At 52.3% G+C, this 22,223-nt stretch overlaps 8 protein-coding genes across 8 annotated transcripts; 5 read left to right on the top strand and 3 right to left on the bottom strand.

Moving 5' to 3' along the window:
* Positions 1-529: 529 nt before the first annotated feature.
* Positions 530-1,216, bottom strand: KVR01_009223 (uncharacterized protein; the record flags this gene model as incomplete). Its single annotated transcript, XM_044788111.1, has 1 exon — positions 530-1,216. The coding sequence occupies one exon, from the start codon at positions 1,214-1,216 to the stop codon at positions 530-532; it is 687 nt and encodes a 228-aa protein (XP_044641725.1).
* Positions 1,217-1,379: 163 nt separating this feature from the next.
* Positions 1,380-3,800, bottom strand: KVR01_009145 (uncharacterized protein; the record flags this gene model as incomplete). Its single annotated transcript, XM_044785188.1, has 4 exons — positions 1,380-1,410; positions 2,050-2,673; positions 2,752-3,285; positions 3,769-3,800. The coding sequence occupies 4 exons, from the start codon at positions 3,798-3,800 to the stop codon at positions 1,380-1,382; spliced, it is 1,221 nt and encodes a 406-aa protein (XP_044641647.1).
* Positions 3,801-7,509: 3,709 nt separating this feature from the next.
* KVR01_009359 (uncharacterized protein) lies at positions 7,510-9,042 on the top strand. Its single transcript, XM_044784175.1, has 2 exons — positions 7,510-7,799; positions 7,977-9,042. Exons 1-2 carry the CDS (start codon positions 7,591-7,593, stop codon positions 8,881-8,883), a joined length of 1,116 nt encoding a protein of 371 aa, XP_044641861.1. The 5' UTR covers positions 7,510-7,590; the 3' UTR covers positions 8,884-9,042.
* A 1,675-nt stretch (positions 9,043-10,717) lies between these two features.
* On the top strand, positions 10,718-13,134 carry KVR01_009140 (uncharacterized protein). Its single transcript, XM_044793353.1, has 3 exons — positions 10,718-10,998; positions 11,098-11,538; positions 11,605-13,134. The coding sequence occupies exons 1-3, from the start codon at positions 10,894-10,896 to the stop codon at positions 13,027-13,029; spliced, it is 1,971 nt and encodes a 656-aa protein (XP_044641642.1). The 5' UTR covers positions 10,718-10,893; the 3' UTR covers positions 13,030-13,134.
* An 892-nt stretch (positions 13,135-14,026) lies between these two features.
* Positions 14,027-14,493, top strand: KVR01_009157 (uncharacterized protein; the record flags this gene model as incomplete). Its single annotated transcript, XM_044783361.1, has 3 exons — positions 14,027-14,041; positions 14,156-14,351; positions 14,462-14,493. The coding sequence occupies 3 exons, from the start codon at positions 14,027-14,029 to the stop codon at positions 14,491-14,493; spliced, it is 243 nt and encodes an 80-aa protein (XP_044641659.1).
* Positions 14,494-15,134: 641 nt separating this feature from the next.
* On the top strand, positions 15,135-19,254 carry KVR01_009482 (uncharacterized protein). Its single transcript, XM_044788352.1, has 4 exons — positions 15,135-15,537; positions 15,601-17,544; positions 17,629-17,808; positions 17,886-19,254. Exons 1-4 carry the CDS (start codon positions 15,223-15,225, stop codon positions 18,915-18,917), a joined length of 3,471 nt encoding a protein of 1,156 aa, XP_044641984.1. The 5' UTR covers positions 15,135-15,222; the 3' UTR covers positions 18,918-19,254.
* Positions 19,255-19,355: 101 nt separating this feature from the next.
* On the top strand, positions 19,356-21,969 carry KVR01_009382 (uncharacterized protein; the record flags this gene model as incomplete). The annotated part of the gene is made up of 3 exons (XM_044786990.1): positions 19,356-19,794; positions 19,872-20,227; positions 20,277-21,969. 3 exons carry the CDS (start codon positions 19,356-19,358, stop codon positions 20,319-20,321), a joined length of 840 nt encoding a protein of 279 aa, XP_044641884.1. The 3' UTR covers positions 20,322-21,969.
* On the bottom strand, positions 20,479-21,762 carry KVR01_009139 (uncharacterized protein; the record flags this gene model as incomplete). Its single annotated transcript, XM_044783748.1, has 1 exon — positions 20,479-21,762. The coding sequence occupies one exon, from the start codon at positions 21,760-21,762 to the stop codon at positions 20,479-20,481; it is 1,284 nt and encodes a 427-aa protein (XP_044641641.1).
* Positions 21,970-22,223: the final 254 nt, after the last annotated feature.

Here is a 22,223-nt window from a genome sequence, read left to right as displayed (position 1 = left end):
CAGGGTCTACGAAAGAAGAAGACAAACTAAGCCAATAGAAATCGTCGAGCTCTTAGTTAGCATCCATGGATGAGAGGCTTAAATCTCCACCACGCACAACTTGAAGAGAATGGCGTATCAGTCAGTTTGCCGAGTCAAATACACATTTCGAGACCTCAGAGTTATTGAAACATAGACCGCAGTCAATGTATTCAAAATTATTACGGATCGACGTCCCTTACATGATTTCAAGTTAGAGGCGGTTCAGAAACTATAACTAAGACGGCCTTCGGTGCATCCACAGCCACAATCCCGGATAGGATTGGGCGAAATGAGCGACCACGCTCTGTACAATCTAGCTGCATAACAAAGAATGATTCGAATAACTGGCGTACCATACAGTCGTGAAAGTTTAACACGCAGCGTTTAAGGAAAAACACAAGGCCAATAGTGTACATTGGAAAAGTTCCCAGCCGCAACTCAGCCCGGTTTCCCATTAATCCATGTGGCAAACTTAGTGTGTGTTACATTGAGCCAAAATAGCATGAGATCATGTCTTCTGCGCAATGACCCAGTAGAAGGTAGAATCCCCAATGTCGCCTTGAACCTCGGCGCTGAGTATCTTAAAATCGTTCTTCTTTAGAAGTTCAGACGTACGCTCAGGGCCCCACCCACTCCAGAACATCCAACCTTCTTCAACCAACCAGCTCGGATTGACTTGGAACTCATCATCAGTTGGGGTGAAGTTGAAGAGAAGGTGGCCCCCCGGCCTGAGCCACCCCGCAATCCTGGCCAGCAGCTCTGACTGCTCCTCGCGCGGCAGGTGGATCACGGTGTACAGGCCGATCACGGCATCAAGTGAACCATTCGGGAAGGAGAGCTGCATCATGTCACCCTCTTTGAAGACCACACGGTCCACATATGTGGCAGGAAGCTCGCTGAGATTCTTCCTGGCAGCTTGGATCTGCGCCGCGGATATGTCATTTGCTATGACGTGGACCCCGGGCCTGGACAGCAGCATTCTGGTGGACGTCAGAGCTGCGCCGCAGCCGAGCTCCAGGATAGAGAGTTGCCGACCCTGTTCGTCAGGGATATGCTTCAGCAGCTGCCCGAGAAAGTGCTCGCGCGTCGTCTCGTTACGTCCATGCCGCTCATTGTATACTGTGGCGATGGCATCGTATGTTTCTTTGACTTTGGCTTTCACATCTGCCGGAAGCTCTTGCGTATTCGACTGCATGATGAAGTTGAGATAGAAAGAGGTGATTGGGTTTCATGATGGGTTATTCAAGATGCCTGCAGAACCATAACGTTGATGCGGGGATCGGAGGAATGAATCCATTTAGTATGGGCAACAAGCGCCGTTTCTTTTCAATGGTTCTCGGCCTGACTCACACCGCACTCTAGGTTGCACCCTTCTCTCGCCCGTCTGCACTATTGCGTACGACGAGTCCACTTCCAAACTGTCTCATACTAGTTAGACTTTACAATGAACCCCTTGAGTCCGACACAAGCGCATCCAATCTCCTCTACACCCAACATATCTAGGTACTTACTACTTGAGTGACTGCTTGTTCAGGTGAAGCCACCTAGGAGTCCATAATGTTCACAATGAAAACTGTCTACGGCTGATTGAGAGTGGATTGAAATTCATGAAGTACTACAAGGGATTTCATGATAACACGCTTGACATCATTGAACGTTCGTTCAAATTCTGGGATAGCGGCAATGCATTCTGTCTGCTCTTCTCCCAATCTGCCTCGTTTGGAACATGGCTGATGACACCATGACATTCTGGATCACCTTATAATTCAAAGTTCCCGCGCAACAGCTATACCAGCCAGGCGGCCGAACGTCAGAGATCGCAAAACGGATGTTCCGGGTGGATATTCGTTGTAGACTGGCACGCGATGTGAGTTCCAATTTCACAGACATTCTCCAGCAATTCGTCACATGTGGGATTACGAGCGCTTACAAAGACCTGACAACTCTCCAGCACAATACAAATTCGGTATTGGAGATCCATTCGTGGCCAGCACCCGCGATTCGAGGTCACACTTGAGACCACCGTACGTGAACGTCAGCTGAGGCTTCAGGGGATATCCGTAAAACGGCGGCGTTTCAATCGGGTTTGCCCAATTTGTCTTGTTCGGCGACAGGCCCGTTGTGGCCTTCCCGTCCAGAGCCATCAAATCAAACGTGGCGTTCCTATCCACTGCACGATTGAACTCATCCACGGTGACCTTCAGATCCTTGGGCTCCAGCGACAGTTTCACCGCCAATTCCTCGATAGTATCCGCCTGCTCGGGCTCCTTGTCCGTGGTTTCATAAACCCATCCCGGACGAAAGCGCTTCATGATGATTGCATCAGTGACGAAGTATGCCTTGCTGTCGTGATGGCGCCATGTCTCCAGGGCAATCATCTCAAACGTCGCAAAGAGGTGCCGTTTGCCCTCGTCGAAGAACCGCTGGCATTCTGAGTTCACCACTATCCCATAGTTGTGCCCCCAGATCACCGCATCGGGCTTGCTCGCCCGCGTGTCCACCAGCTCGCAATGCATGCCATTCATCGAGCCAGCTACTGCCGCCCCTATGTCGAGGGCCATCTGCAAGCCTCGGCCTGTGTTATGCTTGAGACCCGGTGCTATGAGCTCGAGGTGTTCCGTTCGAGGGCCCACGTACCGGGCGAGTCTGCACCTAATTCAGTACTCGGTGGACACAGTATCATGCTTCAGGGGAGCTTACTGTTCTTTGTTTCCCTCAAATCCGCCACACGCCAGCATAATTCTTTTCCCATGGATGTTTTCCATTCTACCATCCGGCCTCCGTACCTTTACACCAGACACTTCGCCTTGCTCGGTTGTAAGTAATTTCTCAGCCATTCTCTCCCAGATGACGTCCACATTGTCGAAGTTCTGAATATGGCTGAGCAGTGCATTTATGACAGCGAGACCACCTCCCTCAGGTGAGACGAAGTGCTGTTTGGTATTGAACTCTAACAACACGTTTGACTCATTGTGGTAGTTCAACTTCACCCCGTGGTCAAGGAGATATTCCGCCGCATCTGGTACCTCCTCCTCCATCTTCCGGCAGTATTGCTGGTCAGCGAGGCCGTTGCTGACAAAGGCCATCTCCTGTTTCCACATGTCGTCAAAGCGGTTGCCTCTGTCGAGCCGAAGGTATGCCATTGTCCAGCGCGATGCCCCACAGCGCTCCCCGTTTTTGCCAGCCTCGATCAGAGCTACCTTGCCATATTTACCAAGCCGCTTGCATTCCTCGAGGAAGTTGAGCGTCGTCATACAACCGGCACTAGAAGTGGTTTGATGATCAGTAGCGTAGAGTGGGCAGAACAGTACAATTACTTACAAGCCACTACCCACCACAACGAGGTCGTAGACATGAGGGTCTGAGGTCATCTTGAGTTGGTTCATTAATGAAATTATGAAGCTCCCAGCGTTTCGGACAATCGATCAGAGGTGCAAGCCTTACATATATCTTCTGAGTGCCACCCTGACTCATCCAAGGCTTGAACCCCGCTCCACGCTGTGTTACACATATGTATAAAGCCGGCCAGTGGATTCACTCGCTGACTATATGTGACCGTCCAAGGGTGCATCGTGCTTCCACATGCCACAATCAAGATTCCCCACCGCTGATCATGATAGATCTTGAGAGAATTCCTGCTGCATGTGCTTCGTGTGGCTGGCCCTTCCCCCGCAACTTGGTCGATCTCTCACCAAGTTCACCTCTGCCGCGGCAGGTCATCACGTATCATCATTGACCACAGGTTACTGTGTCACATCAGAGTATATATTACTTATCATGTTACCAAAACATACGGGGAGTGAGTACCTCTGCAAAGGCATTCCTCGGCTTCCTGAGTATGGATGAGCTCACTTACGCCCTGGTTACGGCACGCAGCGGCGGTCAGAATCCGCGTATATTACGGGTAGGTCTTCTCCAGTGGACGCCATAAGGGTATATGCCAGTGTTTGAATTGCCGGAAAGCATGCGGTGGTATACCCTAATGTATGCCGTCGTCCCGCAGTCCCAGTCTCACCTTGGATCCCAGACTCACCGTCAGTTGTGCTGGTGCCTGGATCAGTCGGCGCCGACCCTACACACAGTGATACCAAAGCTGAAGTCCTGAGAGGGGAAAATGTCATTCGCGTATACTTGGTAGGGAACTATTCATAAGGATACACATCCCTTTTGGTCACGACTCTTACTCACCTCTGTAAACGCCTCTCAGGGCTTGCATCCATTAAGCGGAACCTCAATAGGTCTAGGCTTCCGTGGAACGTGCAGTTGTCCCCTTTGTAGTCTGACACCAATTCAAGAGGGCATAATCACATTACATATGGGGATATACCCTTCTATTCCAAGGGCTTGATCTGTACACACTGATGCTCTCGATGAAATCGTTCGCAATCTATCGATCTACCCTTCTAACATGTCATCGCGTATTGTTACACAGGGAGCTGGAACGGCAAGGCTTTGTAAAGAATAGGCAACATTGAAAGGGTGGCAGAGACCGATCTATGGATCTGTTCAGTACCACCCTGGCAGGCAGCATTTAAGTGTAGTCACTCAGTTCGTCGGACAGCCACGGTCTAGTATCAATACATGTCGACCTCGGGAATCACCATGACGAAGAATTGACCCCAGATCTTGTTCGCACATCTAAATGCCCAAAGAGCCACCTCAGTCATAAAATAGGTACATCATGTCATCAGAGAGCGATAACATAGATTCTGCCGCGTACTGTTGATGCAGGCGAGTTCGGATGTCATTTGACTGCTCCTGCGCAAAGCTCTGCACGTTTCTTAGAACTCGATAGCCGGTTTTGTAGTTTCTGTAAGTATCAAGTGTACCCGACTCAACTGGGTACTGATAATACACCTTCTTTCCGGTTCGTGAGTCCATATCGTGATAATGAGCATATGTTTGGTATAGCGTGCCGTCGGTAACTGCTGTCACTACAGCGGCATGCTTTGGCGGGTCGTTGGCCTTGAGGCGCTGCATTGCAATACTTCGGCCATGGGTCACTGCAAGAAAGTGTATGTTAGCATATTGCTGAGCAATCACCAGATGCCCATCGTCAGTCGGCATCAAGAGAAAGCTGGGCTCGCTCACTAGCAGCTCCAATAAAGCCTGCTTGGACTCGAGCGGCATGTAAATTTGATTCTCTTCCTCTGAACTCAGCAGCAAAATGGGGTAATGCGATGAAGTCTTTAGCTTGGTTATCAAGGGTGGCAGCACCTCCCAAATCCCAGATGGTAGGTGGAAAGGCAGACCTCTTGTATCCTTGAACATAGTCTGGCCTTGGCTTCGAAAGTCCGTTGTTGAAGCCTTGATCATTGGGGTAATCGAGCCACCGTTTGTCCAGCTTTATTCGATACCCCTCGCTCATGAGCGCCGGATCAGTGGTGTCTTTGAAAACAAAATTCTGAAGAGCATGAGCCATATCCGATTCGCTGGTAGCTTCTCCAGCCAACTCCCTGAAGTTATAAAATGTGCCCTCCGAAGGCACTGTTGATCCGGTCCTATCCCGATGGAATCGCCGGATCAACTTATCGAAGTTCGATGGCGGCCCATGCCAGTGTTCATCGTGGTGCACAGCACCATTCTGGCGAAGTCGGTCCTCAAAACCAGAGGCAGACGAGGAGAGAAGCTTCTCTGACGTAGCAGTGCTGGAATTAAATTGAGACTCCCCTGTTCTCGAACTGCTTCTACTCGGATATGTTCCTGGCATCTTCGGTCTCTTAGATCGAGCCATTCTTTCCAAGATCCGGAGATTACGCTTTGTCAGAGGGGCCACGGCAACCTTGATCTGGCGAGGATCGGAACGCTTCCCTCGTGTCGATGTAGCGGTGCTGGAACTTGTTAGCAATTCGTTGGTCCGCTGAAGATCTTCAGTATATCCGTTATGACTGAATTTGATCTAAAGTGAAATTGGACAGACGCTGTGTGGCTTTTGGGTTTTACTAGGAGATTTGAGCGCTGTGTGGATGCTTGAAATTCGCCAGCACCTAGCCCGCCTTGCTGACTTTGATCAGCATTGGTTGTCGCCATTTCTTCACCGGCGTCCTCATCGCACAGGCGATCTGTGGGGTAATACGGCATAAGTTTTCGGCGTTAGTCTGAAACTCAAGGTAACAAACTCCTTGCATCAATGAAAAACAAGGTAGAAAGTCTGAAGTTGAAGCAGGCTGCTGGACCCTCAATGACAGCCTCGGAAAGGCCTTTTGCAATCTGAAATGTTAACTGGCCCGCACAAACAAAGGAATGTTCAAAAGTAAAGCGGAATGCATGTGAGACCATGGAAGGTATCATACAAAGAAACGAGTTCCCCGTACCTAGGTATACACCAGAGTAGCGTCCTACACCCCCGCGTAGTGTTGGGCTCACGACGAGCACAGTCCCGTCGCTGATTTTCACGGTGCATGTTTCAATCACATCTGACTCCCAAGCCTTCTGCGTACGGCTTAGTAGATGTACTCATGAAGTTCGAATGCTCCCTCGAACAGTGGGTCAAGCACCTCGCTTGTGGTTACACCACCACCTGCCGTGGTCATTTTCGGCGCTGCGTTGTGGTTCAGCAAACCAAATCCCACTGCCAAACCGTGTCGCCCGCCAGTGGCCAGGAGAGGGGTTTTATGCTTTGTTGCCAGCTTGACCTGGCGATGTGTCTTTGGCAGATTACTGTTCGACGTCAACCAATTCGCATTTGTCAACACCACCAAAATGTGAGGAGGAACATTGCAATTTGGAGACTCATCACTTCGACTACATTATCTTCTGTACACTACCGTAGGGTAGGGTAGCACTGGCAGGGGTGATGACAGTGGTGTAAGTTGGAGGCTTGTGAAGAGCCCGGCGTCTCGTAGCCTCTGTAAAACCCCTCCTCTCGCGGGAAAAGTATTTTGGCTTTGTCGGCCCAGCGGTGGCCACTTTCCTCCAAGTTGTTGCGATTTCCGCCATCATTTACGATGCCTTGGTGATCTTAACGAGGAAACGGTTATGACTGGTGCATACTTTGATTGTCGTCGGACTGGCCTTCTATAGCTAATAAACGTTTAGCAAATATCCAAGGCACCACGCGCTCTCCTTTCCACCCCAGGGAGGTTTTCCGCGTAGGATTTATGCTTGGTTCATTGGCCGGGGCCTTCTACAGGGTGCCAACCATTACTTGTTGGGAAGAAGTAAGCCCTTGATAAGACGTGGAGGCCAAGGATAAGCCCTGTTCCTCACCTGGGCACTCGGTGTGGTAAGCCTGTCTTCAAACCCGGGCTTCTGCCCACGGATATACACCGGGGTGGTTTGCCGCAGCGAATTGGGCAACAGACCTGGTTGCATTAAACCAACATACTAGTAAGCGCTGATGCGTGTTGATTTGAGCTTCCCCATCCTACCTTTACGGAATCTCCCGTCCAATGACTTGTTGCTCTTTCTCGCTCTCCAAAAATGCCGACCACGCCGTAAGCACGGAGCTTGCTGTTTGAGCAAACCTATGCTAGGAATAAGAGCAATAAATACGCAACCCCCCCAATCTGCTTTGGAGGCTACCACATCAAGAACAGCAGTCCAAAAATATCATCCATCAGCTAGATCATGGCACCACTGCTAGCCACCCAGCCGCTGAAGGCAATCTACACAATCTACATCCTTCTCACCATTCCCGTACGAGCCGTATATTTTTACCTGAGATACCTGGTCAAGCCCCTCCACCCAGAATGGAATGCCAACATGAGCTTGTTGAGCGCAATGCTAGATGTGCTCTTTCAATACTGCCTGGTTACCGGATCTCGACACGTCCTCGAGTATGTGCCATGACCCCTTTGCTCTTGCTACCTCTTCGTCCGTGGAGTCAGGTTCTGGTATCCTGTGTTCTACAAACAACCAAACCCTAACGACGGCGCCGAGCCGAGTGCATCTTCTCAAACTGCAAGACGGCGATGTGTCTTATTACTACAGCAATCAATCTGATAGCGGCTTAGCAATGATCCAAAGACAGCGAAGGAGAGGTTCGTGGAAATCGATCCGCCACCGCAAGAACTCTTCTCCGGAGCCATCGCAGCCACCGGTATTGTCAAACCTGCACCTGTCAAAGGCGTATGGCTTCCTCGTGTCCCTCCCAAACATTCGGCCGAATTGAAAAAAGAAAAGGTCGTCCTGCACTTTCCAGGAGGTGCATTCGTCGTCACCTTCGGCCATGAGTTCTCAGGGAGACCCGCCGCAGAAATCTTTACGAAACACCTGAAAGCGTCCCTTGTGTTGTGGGCGCACTACCGGCTCTCCGAGAACGACGAGACCCGGTTCCCCGGAGCGGTTCAGGATGCTGTTACCTTTTACCGTCATGTCATCTCTCTTGGCTTCGAGCCCGAGAATATAATTATTTCGGGCGATTCTGCTGGCGGTAATGTGGCCCTCGCCTTGCTGCGCTACCTCGAGGCTTCCAAACTGCCCGAACTTCCTCTCCCGGGAGGGTTCATTGTCTTTTCGCCCTGGGTCAGTGTTACGACCAGGGCAGCAGCGCATTATGCCAGCTGCGAAAACCAAGATTCTGATATTTTAAACGGAGCGTTTTTGCAGTGGGGGGCAGAGTCATACCTGCCTTCCATGGAGAGACTTCCTGCTGAGGTAGAGGCATACGTCTCACCGATACACCATCCCTTCCAGACATCAGTTCCTGTCTTCATTTGGGCCGGCGCAGCCGAAGCCTTTTGCGCCGACATTAAAACTTTTGCGAAGGAGATGGCAGATACCCCAGGCAACAAAGTCCGGTTCTATGCCCAGGACAGGGCAGCACACGATCTTTTGCTCAACTATCACATGTTTAAGTTGGAAGAAGGATTCTATGCATCAATGAGACAAGCTTGCAAGTTTCTTCACAACGCAGAGTGAGTGGTGATGGACACTGCGTTACGAGCGAACTTGTTCTATATAGTTGAATTTCACTTCTTGGTTCAAGAAGAGTAAGCTGTTCCTGTCAAATCACCGAGAGCCTCAGTGTATTTGTTGCAATAACATTTCTCTGTTGGACTTTTCCACCGCTGCTACTTGTGAAACTCGTAGAGACTCGCCCGGACCTGATGTGAGTTTATATCCAAATTTAGGGTTCTTCGACAGGCGTACCACCCCCCCCCCCAACATTTCCACATTGATCGGTCGCTTCGCCACACTCAGCAGTGTTGAAGCATGGACAGCTGGGTCGAGGTTGCAGAGAATGCGTCCATGGTGACAGATGATCTTTGCGACTCCTTACCGTGGTAAGTATCTGAATAACTCTTTTGTAAAAATCCTCCTTCTTTCTACTTAGTGGTAGAGTCAGAGTTCCATTATACTTGTTCACATATATGAACCAATGGCTCCGTTGATCTTGTAGGCTGCAAGTTGTAGCTCGAGCTCCACCTTGATGCATTCCCACAACCGACAATAACCGGCGATTAGATCCATCCACTTCGGAGATACGGACCCGATTTCAGACCCTCCTTCCGCGCGGAACTGAGGCCAAGCAAGGCAGGTAGCTTGCAGCCGCACAATTGAGGCAGAGACCACGCTCAATTGATGCCAGTGCTCTTGGACGGCTTGCCGGGATCCAGATATCCCAAGGCTCAAGACAAGGGCACTGCGGGCGCTTGAGTTTTCACTCTTAAAAGAGTTCCCTCTTCAGTCTTCGCAAGCACGCCACTGCAGCCCTGTTGTCCCCTACTATCTGTGTGATTGTTACCTGTGAGGTATGTCCAAGCTGTGCCACGAGATCATAAAATCTGGGAGAAAAACGGATTAATAACTCTCGGACGAGGCCGTGGGAATCAAGTCACCATAACACCCGCTCATCAACGGCGCCGGTCTACGGACTGCACGTAGAGGTCGGATACTTGGCATCATAGCTTCACTAATAAAAGGCTGGAGTTGGCACCAATACACAGTGTACCCATGCAGATACGACCTAAAGCTAGCAAGTTGCGCATGACGTTGTCATTGCTGTTCGACCGATAGGTACACGACTCGGAGGTTGGGCGAGTCAAATGCAACTACCTAGGTACGCTGGAATCATGGGCAAAGCTTTTCAAAAGCGTCCGGGAACATCGAAGTCAATTTTTTCGCTTTCTTTTTGGTTGTTGTTGTTACATGTTACAGAATGGTCGGAAACGTAATGGATTTTCCGACGCGTAAGGAAATTTTTACCGGCCCTCCCCCTCCACGCGACGTTACTGAAAAGCGCGATCGCGGCAGACGGGGCCGGGGTCCGTAGCCGATCTAGAATGTCGGAAGTCACCCGAACCATGCATGAAAATACGCGGAAGGTTGAAGGAGCCTGAGTGTTGGTGACTTTGGACGCATTGGATTGCTGTGGTACATGCTGTCGAGCCTTAAAGAGCCAATAAACACGCTTCAAGGCACGGAACCTGTGGGCCGGGTGGCTCCAAAGGCTACAGGGCTCTCATGTAGGGGCGGCCCGCATGGTTCTGGCCCGCCGCAATCAAGTTCGGTTGATGTCATCCCCGGCCTGTTTTCGGGATGCCCACCTCTTGGGGGAAACGGGGGCAAGGGGGCTCCTCCGTGCTATTGCCGATGCTCCCAGCAAGCACTAGCAATCGACCGTACCTTGGTACCATGGCCCGAAATAGATCGACGTCTCCATGGCCTGATCAGGGCATTACTACCTCACCGTGCTTCCGCGGAGCTACCCTAGGCAGAGATCAAGTCGGCATGCGGCTCGATTTCTTCACAGGATTAAGCGAGGAGGCGAGCACGCGACCAGCTTCCCAAGGCGGGAAGGCGGGAAGAGCGCCCAGAAGTTCATTTTTAACATTCTTCTTCCGCATCTAGGCCATATCGGAAACAAGCTCATCACCGATCCCGTCCCCGAGGCTTGTTAGTTTTCCAACGCTCTGCCTTGACGCCACAATGCACCAAGAAGTCAGAGCCGACCGACACTGGCGGCTCTCCGGCCTTCGACTGCCGGATCCCATGCGGCCGATCGATGTCCATCCGGATATCGACCACATCACTGTAAGAACGCCGCCCCCGGCGATGGGCAGCTTAGAACCATCCCACTCACCCCCTCACCCTCTCACTGCGCTGACCACTCCGCTGACGACTGCCGCTCAGGACCGGCACGAGCGGGAAATCGCCATTCTCCGCATCCTCGATTGCATCGGTTTTAACTGGCCAGTCTTCTGCGCGGTCGCCATTGGCTTCCTGGCAACCTCATACAGCCTGTTCGCCACGAACTTCGTGAAGCCCGCGCTTCTCTACGTCTATCCTCCGAGCAACCAGTCCAAGCAGGACATCGGAGAAGTCCTCGACCTGACGACCCTGAGCTCCACCCTGGTCGGCATGGTCGTCTTCGGGCACTTTGCCGACCGGGGCGGGCGGAAGAAGCTCTACGGCTGGGAGCTTATCATTCTCATTTTCGCGACGGTCGGGCTGGTCTTGTCCTCTCAGGGATTCATGAGCCAGGGCGTGGACGGCAACACAGAGTCCTCTATGAGCATCTACGCGTCCATCATCTTCTTTCGCTGCTTATTAGGATTGGGAATCGGGGCAGAGGTGAGTTATTGGGGAGGCGAAGCCTCACAGTGCCTTGAGCATACTAAACTGATGCGGTCTCATTAGTATCCGGTCTCGGCTGTCATAGCCTCTGAATTCGCCTCTACCGATACCAGGGCTACAATGATGGCTTCGATCTTCCTGATGCAAAGCGTCGGCCGCTTTCTCGCCATCGGCATTGGCCTGGGATCATTACGAAGACTCATGGAGCACTACGACCTGAATATGGATGAGCCTAATGTGGGGGCAAACGAGATAAAAGCCAAAATCGTCATTGATATTGTGTGGCGAACTGTCATCGGTGTTGGCGGTGCTATTGCACTCGTTGCTGTTGGTCTTCGCCTTACCATGCCAGAATCACCCAGGTACTACTCTGGGATTCGGAAAGACCTGCGACAGGCAGCCATAGCCGTCCAACAGGCCGGCGGGGATCTCAGCGCGGAGCAACGACCAGAAACATCACTCTCGACAGGGACACAGCACAGCTACAGCAAGAACGACCACGAGCCGACGCCATGGTTCAAGGCCGCACAGAAGTACCTGAAGGAGGGCGGTTGGAAGCCCCTTCTGGGTATCTCAAGCATATGGTTCCTTTTGGACGTGTGCTTTTATGGAACCAGTCTGGACAGCCCGGCGACATTGAATGTGCTCTGGCTTGAGACCGACGTGTTCAACACGACCGGGCATTTTGTCAACGGCACCGTGGCTGTTTGGAACTCGACCTTGCCCATTTGGAATGCGAATCCCGCACTTCCCAATGCTACCATCCAGCGGGCCTTGAACGACAATGCTGTGCGGACATTGCTGCTGTCCTCAATTGCATCGCTGGCTGGGAGCCTGGTGGCTATCCCCATGGTCCACTATGCGAACCGCAAGAGATTATTGATCTACACATCTGTGGCCCTCTCCTTTCTGTTTATTGCCACAGGAGCCAGCGTTGTGAGGACATTTAGCAGACCAACACATTACCTCAGTATGGTCTTTTTCGCGCTGGCTCAGTTCATGTTCAACGTTGGGCCGAACACGCTTACTTTCATCATAACAGCTGAAGTATTCCCGACGGTCTTTCGCGGCTCATTCTACGGCATTGCTGCTGCTTCAGGGAAGCTCGGAGCCATCGTGATCAGGGCCATAGTGGCTCACACGGGCGATGGGTATAAAGCGCTCGTGGCATATTTGTTTGTGTTCAGCGTCATCATGCTCGCGCTGGCTGTCATTGCCATGATCCCAGGGGCCCTACCAGAGGTTCAGAAGGATATACGGAAACGTCCGAAGCAACGCGTCCCTCCCAGTCCAGCATTGACGCCTATGAACTATCCTCCGCTAAGTGCAGGTGATTCCGCCGCTCACTGGTGGGATCCATATCTTCCAAGGAGGTGGAAAAACAAAGCGCTCGAAGACATTGCGCGGTACCCGTCACCGCAAGATGAATTCGCTCTACAGAGAGATAACGACATGGGGTTAAAAGAAGATGAGAAACTGTACATATGAGTCGCAGGGAGGAATTAATATCATGACGAGCGAAATACCATATATAGATTCATATAGAGAGTTTGAACAGGGTTTCAGCCGCCCAAAAACACCTCATTCACCACGAGAACATCTCCAATGAAAGATACTGTGTAAGGGGAGTCTCTTGAAGCAAGATGGCCCTCGAGGCACTAAAGTGACTCACGTAAAACCCCACAAATCCACGGATTTTGCGTTGGGGCAAGGATCGTGGAATGGATTCGGCCGGGAGTTCCGGTAAGCTTCACTCGCCAAGTTGCAAGCGTGCGTAATCTCGCGACAACTGGGCCAAGTACAGCCAAGCCCCCAACCAAGACAGGCAGAACCCGTCAGACACCACCGCTGACGACCTCGACAATCTCTATAAATGTGCGAAGCATAGACGTTCGAAATCTTCCGATATGATGTCATGGCGTCTTGGTCCAATCCGCGGCGAACACGCATGAACAGTTCCTGGCGAAACCACTAGCGGAAGGCTGAATCAGAAGCAGCAGCCTTCGAGAAGCTTTCGGGACCGGGATATCCACGCGTCTAAACACCAAGATCGCAGTCGGCACCCAATGTTGTTCCTGGTTACGCAAGCTCATCTTGGTCATGCGATCCAACATCGCACAATGTGAGCGAGATCGGCACCAGCATTGATGATAGAAAAGTGAGGCACGGAATACAAGGGACCTGGCGTGTTTCCACAGGCCAGTGCAACCGGTGAACCTGGTTACGTCTTGGGTCTTAGCCGGGGCAGTTCGTTCACGCAAGGAAAATAATTTCGAAATTTGCTGCACTTTCATACGCACCTGTGCAGCCGACTTCATTCTTAACTCACGTCTCATACTGGAGAACTCTATCGTTCTTGGAGATCATTGTCCAATCGCACGACAGTCCTCTTGTGTGCAACTCTATATCTGGCTTACCTAGCTATCTAGTTACGAGGTCCTTCCAAGCCAGGTGCTGCGGTGGAATTGCCTTCGGCCTGATCAAGATGAGTCTCGCAGCCGTGAGTGCACCTCTCCAAGTCTTTCTTCTCTATCCTCTCCTATCGGCCAGCCAACTTTCACCCTCGACGCACGTGCGGGCTATTTGAATCGAACGAGGCTAAGGAGCGCGGCAGTCGAGCATCATCCTCTTCGTACTTGCCGTCTTTCTTCCACCGGCAGCGGTCTTGATTGCGGATGGGTGCGGTGCGCATTTCTGTTTGAACATACTTCTCACTCTCTTGGGCTGGCTGCCCGGCCTGCTTCACGCGTGGTATGTGGTTGCAAGGCAAGACAGGAGGGAGAGGATGCGGAGATACGAAAGTCATTATGGTGTGCAACGACGACGGCCTGCCTACCGTTGATTTCTTTTTTCCGACGGGGGCCCCGACGGTCGATGTGGCCCGCTTTCATGACCCGTGCTGGCGGCTGATGAGACCTAGGCGGTAATACGCCGTTGAGGACTTACACCTGAACAGGTAGCTTGGAGTTAAAGGGCGAGAAGACGATCTCGGACTGGCACGCTAGCCCTTTCAAAACAGGGGAAGATGATCCTATCTTTCTGTATGTCGCACCTTTAAATATAGCGGCTTTTCCAGAGGCACGTCGCCCAAAATGAAAAGTGGTGCAATGATTCCTGTGTCCAGAAGGCAACACGGTGCCCGGCACACCATGTGGCTTTGTGCTGCATCTCTGAGAGGCCCGATAGCCTTGCCGCTCGCCAAGTCTCCACTTTACATGAGTATGCAGTAGTGGCAGTACTACTGTGGGTATGTGAGACACATGCAGATAGTTCCTGCAAGTTCCCATGGTTGCAAGCAGATCGTTGCAGTACTGGATTCAGGCGAGTAAGCAAACTAACGTTAGCCCCACGCACCACAAAATGCCCAGACGGGCATCATGCCACGTTATCAAAGATCGACTCTGCAGTGGAAGCTGGGGAGTCAGGTAGTGTTGCCATACCCACCCGATAGCAGCGATGGTCCACCCGGATGCATATGACTGTCAGACTGTAACTCTCTGTGGCCAAGCCAAGCACCCAAGCTTACAAAGACAGATTCCAAAGTTCAGTAAAATTCTGTACTGTGTACCATCTTGACAGATTGCGCCTCCGTTATCAACTTGAAGTCGCACTTTGCAGCATCCAGTAAACCTAAAGTCTCATCATTGAACAATCACCCCTGAAATCTGTCTCGATTCGGAAATGGCTGCTCAAACTCTCCCTGGTCTCATTTTTGAGACCGAGAATGCTAATGAGTCTGCGCCCGCGGTCCTCACGCCACACGTGAACGACATTTCCCTGACACGCCCTCAGCTCAAACAGGCCAGCCAACGGTTGGCTGATCTGATTCTGGCAAAAGGCAAGGCGGGTGACAATGGATCTGGCATCGACGGGCAGCCGGTCGTTGCCCTAGCTCTCCCCAACGGCATCGGCTTCGTCTGCACGTTCCTCGGGCTGGTGAGCCGTGGTGTCGTTGCTGCCCCGCTGAACCCTGCCTACACCGTCCCGGAATTCGAAGTAGGCCAACCTGCGTGAACTGACATAATTATGTGAAGTCACAATATTGATATAGAGGGGTAGTTCTATTTGAGTGACGCGAAAGCGAGCGTGTTGGTCGTCGACTCAACCTGCACGGACGAAGCATATCCGGGGATCGTGGCTGCACGCAAACTTGGCGTTGCGGTCTGCACAGTCCGCATAGATCAAGATGGGCCAGGATCTCATCAGGTCGATGTAACAGTACTTGGCAAGCAGACAGAGAAGCTACAGGACGAGGCAAATGTCTCAAACGACGTGGTGCCTGTGTCCACTTCTCCCACGACCGATTCAATCGCACTCATCTTGCACACGTCAGGGACAACAGGTAAACCAAAAGCTGTGCCGTTATCCCACGCTAATCTTTGCCATGGTGCTCAGAATGTGGCCCAGGCCTGCTGTCTTGGCCCCGGGGATCGAGGTTATCTCATCCAAGTGCTTTTCCATATCCACGGCATCGTCGCTGGACTGCTCGCCCCTCTGGCAGCCAGGGGCAGTGTGGTGGTTCCAAACAAGTTTGACGCCAACGTTGCCTGGCATCAATTCGTCGAAGCAGGTTGCTCATGGCTGTCGGGTACACCTTCAGCGCTGCAGATCCTCCTCCACGCGCCGCAACCCGGCCCCGACTTGCGTATCAGATTCCTTCGCAGCTGCTCTGCGCCACTGCTCCCTTCCACTTTCGCGGACCTGCGAAAGGTATTCGGCTGCCCGGTTCTGGAGGCTTACGCAATGACCGAGAATGCCCATCAAATGGCTACGAACTCATTGACTGAAACCAGGCCAGGATACGTCGGCAAGGCATCGGGCTCGGTGTCCCTGAGCATCTACGGCGATGACCCCACCGCTGGTCCGCTTGGAACAGACGTCCAGGGTGAAATTTGCATCACAGGGGGCTCGGTCATGAGAGGCTACCTCGATAATCCTGAAGCCAACGCCAAGACGTTCTTTGTAGACTCGTCTGGCAGACGCTGGCTCCGCACGGGCGATATCGGTATTCTAGACAGTCAGGCCGGGAGATACCTGCGTATTGTTGGACGGAAGTCGGAGATTATCAACCGCGGCGGGGAGAAGATCTCACCACCCGAGGTCGACGAGGCCATCATTCTCTGCGCCGCGCCACACATCCGCGAGGCGGCATGCTTTGCAGTCCCTGATGAGTTTTTTGGCCAAGAGGTGGAGGCCGCCGTCGTCCTCGCTAAAGACGCACCCCAAGAACTTCACGACGAGGCAGTGCTCCAGCGCCGTCTTGAAGAGCGGCTGGCCCTCTTCAAAATCCCCAAGCGGATACATTTCTTTGAGGACAAGATCCCGAAGGGCCCGACAGGGAAAATCCAGCGTGCGCAGCTGTGCAAAAAGCTGGCGAGACGACCTAATGGCGAGGTCAACGGAAGGCCGGTGAAGATGGATGCCGTGGATCTTTCATCTCAGATATCTACACTGATGGCACAGGATTTGCGCGTCGCTGCTGACAAGCTTAAGCCTGAAGTCACGCTACTGGAGCTGGGCGCGGACTCGATGAATCTGACGAGGCTTTTAGGCAACGTCCGCCGTTTGGGGTGCAGCCTCGCTATGTCGGATTTGATGCTGAATCCCACTGTTCAGGAAGTCATCGACATGTGTGTGGAATCGTATTCATCTGGGAAGGGAGACAATGTGACAGGGAGTCCCGGCAAGGCAGCCGCTGATGATGTCGAGCCGCCTGCTCCTTTTTCTCTTCTGAGCGAACTCATCAAAGACACTGAGAGTCCACTGTCTCTTGATGAAGCCCTGTCCCAGGTGGCGAAGCAAACAGGACTAACAACCGATCAACTAGAAGATGTCCTCCCCTTAACTCCGGAGGCGAAGTGGTTCCACAGTGTGACCTTGACAGATCAATGGGGTATGAAGGGCACAGCGGCGTCATTCGTTACGATTGGAGCTACGATCAAGGAATCTGTCGATATTGAAAGGCTGAAATGGGCGTTGGAGGAGGTGGCTAAAGTTGAGCCGGTTCGTTATAACACTGTCCTCCTCAAAAGTCTTCAAATGCTGTTATCATCAACGTATGCTGACAGCTTGCTTGCCTGGACCCAGCTTCCGCGATCTTTTTTCGCTCAGCTACCCTCTACCGAGGAGTGGCTTCAAGTTATTGCCAAACCCAATGTCGCAAATTTGAACTGGGAAGAGTGGTCCGCTCCCTCGAAAGGAGCGATGCTTGAAAGGCTGCAACGGGAGCACGACGCAGAACGCTACACTCCTGGTTGTCGTGCATCGGTAGGACGGATTCCCCATTCGATTTAATAACCATCGCTTCACTAGGCAGATGCTAACGGCAAGTGGTGATTAAACAGAAGTACTTGCTAGTCAGCTTTCCAAACGACCAGGGCGAGACATGCCGATCCCTGTTCTTCTCTGAAAGCCACATTGTAACCGACAACACCTCTCGCTCAAGGCTGCGAGACAATGTTATAAGGCTATACGAAGGCCTGGCAACAATCGAAAATTTGCCACAGAAGCCCTTGCCAACCGGCATTCTAACTCGAGATCTCCTTCAAAGAGCTAAAGCCAGTTACTCTAGCAAGATCAAGTTCTGGAAGGATGATGAGTTGAGCCACGGCGTGTCTGAACTGCCACCATATATCCCACCACTAGGATCAAGTGCCGGCCACAGGATCTCTCGCGTGTCCGTGGACAATGCCTTCAACCAAGCCATGTGGACTGGCGACCTCACGGGCCTGACGCTCGCCATGGGCATGACCGCGCCCACTACGGTCCAGGTGATCGTACCATTAGCCCTGGCAGTCTACGAATACCAAGGTACCCACACGCTGCCAAAGGCCGTCTGCTTCGGCTACGGCACTTCATCACGTAACCCACGGATCCCGAATATTGACCAGTCCCGAGGCTTGGCCGCGTTCCCATCACCATTCCGCTTCCCTCTCTCGCTCGCGAGGCAGTCCTTGTGGATGCACTGCCACCAGGCCGCACTCAAGACGGCAGATACCAACACGAACCGGCTGCTGGTGGAGTCCTTAACTATGGCAAAGGATGTCCACGTGATATACAACTGGCGCGAGGTGCCTGCTGGAAGCTTGTGGTCGCAGGTGATCGAGGACGGGCCTGAGCAGTTCCTGGTGGAACTCCCGTGCCACACGACAGTGAACTGCATGCGCATGGGCATTAATCAGCTTTTCATGGTGGACGGCGAGGGGGAGGCGTACAAGAGGTGGAGAAAAGAGCACGGCTTCCCGGTGAGTTTCATAGAGGTTCTGCAGCGATGCTTGACTTTCATGTGCGAAAGGAAGGATGAGCTTGCGACTCTTACTCTGAATGATCTGGTGGAGACAGTGGCTTCTTCTTTCGATCCTGCCCTGCCTAACTAGCACGATCTAAGTTGGTGTACTGTATTCCTCGCGCACCTCGCTCGCGGACAGCAGCGCTGGCATGGTCTGGAGCTAGGCTGATAATAGCACTCAACGCCTGGGACGTATTAACTGGTGCTGGTCTGCAGTGCATTTTGGGAAGCAAAATGGCAGGGATGTGCTGTTGTGAAAATCAAGATACGCGCTACCGACCAACAGATGCGTACTGTGAGCGGACCTTTTGCGCCGCTCACATCACTCGACATGCAGTGCGCACATCAATGATGATTCTCGGCCTGTTGGCCAAGAACGAACTAACAGAGACTAGATGATCCCACAATGCAACCTTGGCCTCCGCGGCCATCATATCTGCCTTGTTCTTGACATGAGTCCAAAAGCCCGACTTGGGATCTACTAATTACCCATACCGAGCGACTTGGCTAAACAATTACTATTGTGATGTCTTCGAAGAAAACTGTCCTCATCACTGGCTGCAGCGATGGCGGCATTGGCTCTGCCCTCGCCCTGGTCCTGCAGCAGCGTGGTCTCCATGTCTTCGCCACAGCCCGCGACCCCTCAAAGATGTCGGAGCTCCAAGATCTCCCCAACATCACGATTCTGACGCTTGATGTCACCAAACACGACGACATCAAGGCTGCCGTTGAACTTGTCACCAAGCAGACAGGTGGCACTTTGAACTACCTCATCAACAATGCCGGACGCAATCACTTCATGCCTATCTTAGACGAGGACTTGGACCGGGTCCGGAACCTGTTCGAGGTCAACCTTTACGGCCCGCTCGCCATTACTCAAGCCTTCGCGCCTCTGCTTATTAAATCAAAGGGCATGGTGGTGTATATCACCTCGATATCCGGCTACATTAACGTTCCTTTCATGGGTAAGCAAAATATCACCAAACGCCAGCTGTCCCGCCCCAGCCCTTGGGAGCTCTCAGGGAACTTACGTGGGACACAGGAGCTTATGCGGCATCCAAGAGGTCTCTAGAGCTGGTAGCTGAGACCTTGAGACTCGAATTGGCCCCTTTTGGCGTCGGCGTGCTCGAGGTCGTCACTGGGGCAGTCAAAACCAACGGCCAGACGTACTTCGGTGATTTCAAGCTCCCGGAGATGTCCCTGTACAAACCGATCGAGGGTGTCGTCGCCAGCAGGGCCCAAGGAAATGAACAGCTTTCTCGAATGGAGAGAACCGAATACGCTACTGCCGTTGTGGATCAGATGATCAGCCGCACAGCTGGCCGCTTCTGGTATGGAAATAACGCCGAAACTACTAGGCTTAGTACTACAGCGACTACCGTGCCACAGTCAGCCATGGTAAGTTTGAACTGCCCAGTGGTAATATCTGTATACTAATTTAGCAAAGGACGCCGGAATGTCCTATGGGTGCGGGCTTGATGCATTGCAGTGAGCTCGTCTAAGCCATGTGAAATTTTTAGACTCATCTCTTCAAGAAGCGTGTCGTGCTAGTTACAACCCTCTATGCAGCTATCTAACCATGTGAATCGTACAAATGTCAGTCGGTATTGCGAACCTCGGCTTAACACGCTCGCCTCGTTTTGATCCTTTCAACTGAGGCCAGGTATTCTAGTTTTTCCAGCACCGCGAATCACTTCTCTCCTCCAATCCTCATAGCTGAGAATGCTTCTAACACGAGCCTCCAACCACTCCGTGTTGCCCCAAAAGCCCCAGCTCGCCTGAAAGCGCAGCCAGTCGACCAGTGCAGTCTCCCAATGCCGCACGAAGAGAGCCCAGTCGTACTCTTTTCCGCTGGCCTCCTTCAGACGTGCCCAATACCTGTTCAATAAATCTTTCTCGCCAGGCTGCATCTTGAGCTCGTGGGGTACGTCACTGTCGGCTACAAGCATGTTCAACGGTATTGAGCACGTGAAGAGCTTGGCCAAGTCGCAGACACCGAGGCCGAGGCCGGTGTACTGGAAGTCGTAGAATGCAACCTCCGAGCCGGACGTAGAAGTGAACAAGTTTTCGGACTTGACGTCGCCGTGGATGAGTGTTTGATACTCCTCAATGGCGCTAGGCTCCGACTCGGGTAGGCTTGGTGCGAGATATGCGGCCACGATCTGAGCGACGGACTTGTCTGTTCCGTCGACAACAGCAGTGAGAGGTCCATTCCATTCGTCTCGGTGGTCGCTAGAAAGTCTGTTATATTCCGTGAGACGTGTCGCCAGGTATGTGTAGCCGCCGTTCAGCCAGACCGTCTTGTCAGTCGCGTCTTGACCATCACGTTGCACTTCCTCAAGAGGCGGCAATACCAAGGAGGAGCGCTTGAAATCTTTGGCACGCGGCCACCAGAAACCATGGAATCCCGAGAGCCAGTCGAGGGCCGCATGTGCTTGAGTCGAAGAGAGCACGTTGCGCTTCTCCCCTGCGACGGGATACTGAACCCGAAGATCGCTCAATAATGTAGCTGTGACTGACGACCCGTCCTTATTGTGCTTCTTAACGCTTCCCAGGCATTTAGCGACTGGCAGGGACGCTGGCATCTGTGGCGCAAGGTGGCTGTAGAAGTATTGTTCGACCTGGTAACTCAGGATTTTCCTCGTGTGACCTTCATCGCCCGACCTCGTCGGCGGCGGATTGACCAGCTTCAAAATGAACGTCTGGGGTTCTGAGACTGTAGATTGGGGCGTAGAGATCCCCGAGTTGCTGGTCGAGGCTGTACGTGATGACTCTGCCGAAGAATTTACCGAACTGCTCGGCGTCGCGACGATGCGGCAGATTTCGCCATAGCCAGCCCACAATGACTGTATTGTTTTCAATGACTGAAGCTCGAGACCGTTCAAAGTAAGAAGCGATGCAGCAACCTCCTCTGGTAACGGGCTTTCCGACATGGTGACGTTGGATGAAGACCGGTAGTTGAAGCCCAAGGCGACGAGCAGCACCAGTCCCGCGACCAGTAAGTAAAATTTCATAAAGCGTGGCCACAAAAACAATGTCGATCAGGCTCAAATGAAGACGATTCACCTGCTTCAATTCAGAGTCCAATCAGCGCCGGGATTGAAATTTGAGTGGGATGATTGGACGTTTGTACTTTTTCGGTCTCTGCAACGATCTCTCAAGTGCTCCGAGGACAAAATGGTGAGACGTTTCCAAATGGCACAGCCACAGACCAGTCAGCCACGCGTGGCTGAATGATCCGCCAATCAGGAGCTATTCCGCCCCCCAAATGTATCTAGGTACCTACTCAAGTACCTTGTGAAGTAAGCATGTACATAAGTATGTAACAAGGGCCATTAGACCGCATAATTTGATACTCAGTCATAATTACGTTTATACATACATCTATAGCGGA

Source organism: Diaporthe batatas (genome assembly GCF_019321695.1).
Source record: "Diaporthe batatas strain CRI 302-4 chromosome Unknown Contig00011, whole genome shotgun sequence".
NCBI lineage: Eukaryota > Fungi > Ascomycota > Sordariomycetes > Diaporthales > Diaporthaceae > Diaporthe > Diaporthe batatas.
Note: the sequence above shows the minus strand (reverse complement) of the source record. Positions and strands in the feature narration are given on the sequence as shown.

Coding starts and splice junctions, on each gene's coding strand:
- KVR01_009359 (XM_044784175.1), top strand. CDS start 7,591: ATGGCACCACTGCTAGCCACCCAGCCGCTGAAGGCAATCTACACAATC. Junction 7,800..7,976: donor GGATCTCGACACGTCCTCGA/GTATGTGCCATG, acceptor ATAGCGGCTTAG/CAATGATCCAAAGACAGCGA.
- KVR01_009140 (XM_044793353.1), top strand. CDS start 10,894: ATGCACCAAGAAGTCAGAGCCGACCGACACTGGCGGCTCTCCGGCCTT. Junction 10,999..11,097: donor CGGATATCGACCACATCACT/GTAAGAACGCCG, acceptor ACTGCCGCTCAG/GACCGGCACGAGCGGGAAAT. Junction 11,539..11,604: donor GATTGGGAATCGGGGCAGAG/GTGAGTTATTGG, acceptor CGGTCTCATTAG/TATCCGGTCTCGGCTGTCAT.
- KVR01_009482 (XM_044788352.1), top strand. CDS start 15,223: ATGGCTGCTCAAACTCTCCCTGGTCTCATTTTTGAGACCGAGAATGCT. Junction 17,545..17,628: donor AGGTGGCTAAAGTTGAGCCG/GTTCGTTATAAC, acceptor GCCTGGACCCAG/CTTCCGCGATCTTTTTTCGC. Junction 17,809..17,885: donor CTCCTGGTTGTCGTGCATCG/GTAGGACGGATT, acceptor GTGATTAAACAG/AAGTACTTGCTAGTCAGCTT.